Source organism: Miscanthus floridulus, chromosome 1, assembly GCF_019320115.1.
Source record: "Miscanthus floridulus cultivar M001 chromosome 1, ASM1932011v1, whole genome shotgun sequence".
In the NCBI taxonomy this organism is placed as follows: Eukaryota; Viridiplantae; Streptophyta; class Magnoliopsida; order Poales; family Poaceae; genus Miscanthus; species Miscanthus floridulus.
Window position 1 is genome coordinate 127346465 of NC_089580.1, and position 3709 is coordinate 127350173.

At 41.7% G+C, this 3709-nt stretch overlaps 1 protein-coding gene across 1 annotated transcript; it reads right to left on the reverse strand.

Moving 5' to 3' along the window:
* Positions 1–1309: 1309 nt before the first annotated feature.
* Positions 1310–3177, reverse strand: LOC136493105 (uncharacterized). Its single transcript, XM_066489151.1, has 5 exons — positions 2769–3177; positions 2288–2303; positions 2139–2212; positions 1918–2044; positions 1310–1829 (listed from the first exon to the last, which is right to left on the reverse strand). Exons 2-5 carry the CDS (start codon positions 2288–2290, stop codon positions 1530–1532), a joined length of 504 nt encoding a protein of 167 aa, XP_066345248.1. The 5' UTR covers positions 2291–2303; positions 2769–3177; the 3' UTR covers positions 1310–1529.
* Positions 3178–3709: the final 532 nt, after the last annotated feature.

Here is a 3709-nt window from a genome sequence, read left to right on the forward strand (position 1 = left end):
TGCAGAAATGACAGCTTTTCCAGGTGGAGACATGAATGACCACAATTGCTTGATTTTGTCAGTGATTTGCTGGTCCTTGCTCCAAAACTTAGGAACAGATCAGACAGAGCAACCACATGTCAATTACTGTCCATGATAACATGACAACATCTGAATGAACACTACAGTACATTTTGCCCCCATAAATCCTAGATTTTAGAACTATAGATTTGTTGACCCTTTACGCAAAGAACTTTGCATCATCATTCAGAATATGACCCTGGACAACACATGGATGTCAATGATGGCATGATTATATCCATAGCAAACAACACCCAGAGTACAGAGCCAAAGGATAGTTTAAATTACTTCATCCAATTGCAAATGCATGTCATCACATTTTTGGTTTTGATTGCCAAGTATCAGTATACAGAAAACAAATTAGATTAATAATATGCAATTGGTATGACTGTTGTATTTCAATAATGTACAATTCTAATGATTTTTAAATATCAATGATCAAAGTGATATAATGTCTCAATGGTCAAAACAATATACGCATGCAATCAGACATATATACCTACATGCTTCAAAAAGAAAAGAAAAAAAAACTAAACCTGCGAGATTCCAACAGACTAATAAGTATGAGATTTCACCTAAGGGTGCTCCACTCATATATACAAAGAACTAAAGAACAATAACAATTCTATGTTTGAACCAGACAGATGATATAAATCTGATTACCTTTCAATATGGACCCACATACTATCATTGAGCAAGTACCAAGACTGATTCAATGGAACTCAGAGCATTTAATGCATGTCAGGAACTATAGCACTGACAGGGCATTGCGAAAGCAAATGATTACTCGATCTTTGCTGGATGCTGTTATGCTTTCAGGTTATCGTTCTGGGTTTTGTTCTACTTGCAGGTAGACATGCGCAGCTGAACTAGTTTCTCACAAAACTTTCCTGTGCAAGAATGTTCTTACAAAACTATGAAAGCACATAAAACCCTAGAGGCCTACCCATAGAATCATAATGCATTATGTGGAATGACAAACAAAAAGATAATATAATATTTCGTCAACAAGAATAGAATCTTTAAAAACAGAACAAAAAAATTAGAAAGTTTCCAAAATGTTGGCGTCCAGTTTAAATCCAAAATAGTAAAAATAAAAATGATTTTACGCACACAAGATGTATTTCTAGAGAAGTGAGGTTAGCGATTTCAGTACAGGTGGATAAACTAATGCAACACAATTAAGTAGAGGAAACATATGTTCAGCAGGCGCACATTGACAATATGTTGTCAATAACAAGACAGTATGTAGTCACAATGATTCCCCCATCAAAAGGACAATTCATTCAGGAAAAAAAGATGATTGGTACAAACTATTGTACATATTTGATGCACTGTGGAAACGCTACACTTGTGACTTGACTAACTAACTAAAGCTAAAATTATAGAATAGTAGCAGCTTTAGAAGTGTCACCAGTATGAGAGGGCACAAGCACTCAACGTTCCGAAGAACGAAAAAAGTCCTCACTTCAAAACTTCTTATGAGACTGTTCCCTGATTCCTGTCAAGTTGTCTGGATTAAGTCTTGGTTTTTTTGTGCTACATCCCCCTTCCTCCAGAGATTTCAACTTGTTTTTTATAGCAGCTATCTTTGCAGCTCGATCAGTATATTGTGATTTGCCTCCTGAACCACCCGCCAGCTTCTTGTCTTTAACTGCTCTATGTGAACTTGAAGAGTCTAGAGAACTTTTCTCACTAGCAAGGTGAACTACCATTGGGCGTCCGCAGATTAACTTTCCATTCATCTTCTCCTTTGCTAACTGAGCTTCCTGCATGCTTACTTCAGGTGGCAAAGGTGAGAACCGAGAATACCATAACCAACAGTCATTTGCCACAGGAGATGTATACTACAATTACCTCTTTAGTGGTGTATTGAACAAAGGCATAGCCCCGAGGTTCGCCTCTCTTTGGACCGCGTGTGTGCCACAGGAAATCCTCGGCTGTAATCTTTCCAAAGGGGGAAAACATCTTGATTACATCAGACCTGAAAAATTAACACAACAATGTTAATTTGCAGAACACAAGGACAAACCTTGAAAAGAACATGCAAATAGGTATACAAGAAACAAGTAACTCACTCTGATATCCTGAAGTCCAGGTTCCCTACATAGAGCCTGCACTCCAGTTTGTCCGCCTCAAGACCTTTAACGTCCTGCAACTTAATTTGGTTAGAAACAGCATTTATCCACGCTGAACAATCAGCTATTTCTAATTCAGAGCAACATACCATTTCTGCTTGCAGCCTAAGATAGACAATTGAGTGAAAATACATCCGAGGGTGGACGTCGTACACCCAAAAAATATCAAAGTTAGTAGGCAGCATAATACATGTATATACTTGTATAATTAGATCAGACCCGAATACAGATAGCTAGTGTTAGGGTTTGGGTGCTCGGTTGAACCACCCATCCCATATACTGATAATTCACAAAAGCTAAGGATAAAATGAATCATTTAGTCGATCACTCATTTTACATTGCCAGCTCCTGTCCCGACTGTTGGTTGTTCTTCTACGCCTAATGTTTTAGGTTCTTGTATAAAAGGTTGGCTTTAGCATTGGTTGTAAGATAGGTGCAGGAATAGGAGTAGGATAGAAAATTGACTTCAATATCTTGGTCCTCTTCATCTACAATTCTAATGTTGTACAAGTCCAAGAAAATTGAGGAATTTAGGATCGAAATAGATATTGCAGTATCGAATTATATTACCTGTCCCCTGCTGATGTTATCTCTGGCTGCCTGCCCGGTGGCCCCCCGCTGGCCGCTGCGTGCTGTCGACCTGTCGTGCTGCACCCTTGAGTCCTTCAGTGCTGCCCGCCTGTCCAGCCCCGGTGGCCGGTGCTCCACGCCGAAAGTCTCCAGCGAAACCCCACAGCCGCCCGACGCTCCCGAGTCCCCAATCGCCGATCCGGCCTCCAGCGGACCGCCTCCCGCCCGCCGACCGTAGATTTGGTCGCCGCGCCTGTCGATTCGGCCGCCGCACCGGTTGATTTGGCTGCTCCGGCCGCCGACACCGATCGCCGCTACGCCACGGCCCACGGGACTACGGGAGAGGATGACTGCGTGGTGCGCGCACGCGAGGGATGGGAGAGAGAAGAATTTTGCTGGGCTGAATGGAACGAGTTTTTTTTTTGAGAGGGCTGAATGGAACGAGTTAGTCCTAGGCACTTAGCCTGGGCCGCCTGGGCCACACATAGGGCCAGATCGAGTTTGGGCTAAGCTTTCAAGGGGTACTAGGGGTTTTATTTGGGCCAACTCATCTAAGATGTGGGTTTACTGGCCTAAATCCGCTCCTGTTTGTTTTTTTAACAACAAACTCAATTTATTTGAAGGACTCCTAGTTTACAGTTACAGCAGAGGGTGCTTCCCGGGACACTGAGAGGCATGAGCCGGAATTAAACATAGTATAAAGTATGAGGGAGAAAGAGAGGACATGGCTACATGAGCTTGCTTAGCTAATGGGTGAGGCGTGTGATTAAGGTTCCTCCCAATCTTGAAGATGTTGTATTGGTTTCTTTGTTGCAATCGATGAACTTCTAAGTAAGTACTTTGATCCTCCAATTTGATGGTGAAGAGAAATTTTGTATTGTTCAAGAAGGGCACTAGTTCTTGATTATCCGACTGGTAATTTGGGTTATGAAGATTGATCA

Excerpts from the sequence above, each read along its gene's own strand:
- LOC136493105 (XM_066489151.1), bottom strand. Across the intron at positions 2,045-2,138 it reads CTGGACTTCAGGATATCAGA|GTCTGATGTAATCAAGATGT; the intron begins GTGAGTTACTTG and ends TTAATTTTTCAG. Across the intron at positions 1,830-1,917 it reads TTCAATACACCACTAAAGAG|GAAGCTCAGTTAGCAAAGGA; the intron begins GTAATTGTAGTA and ends GTAAGCATGCAG.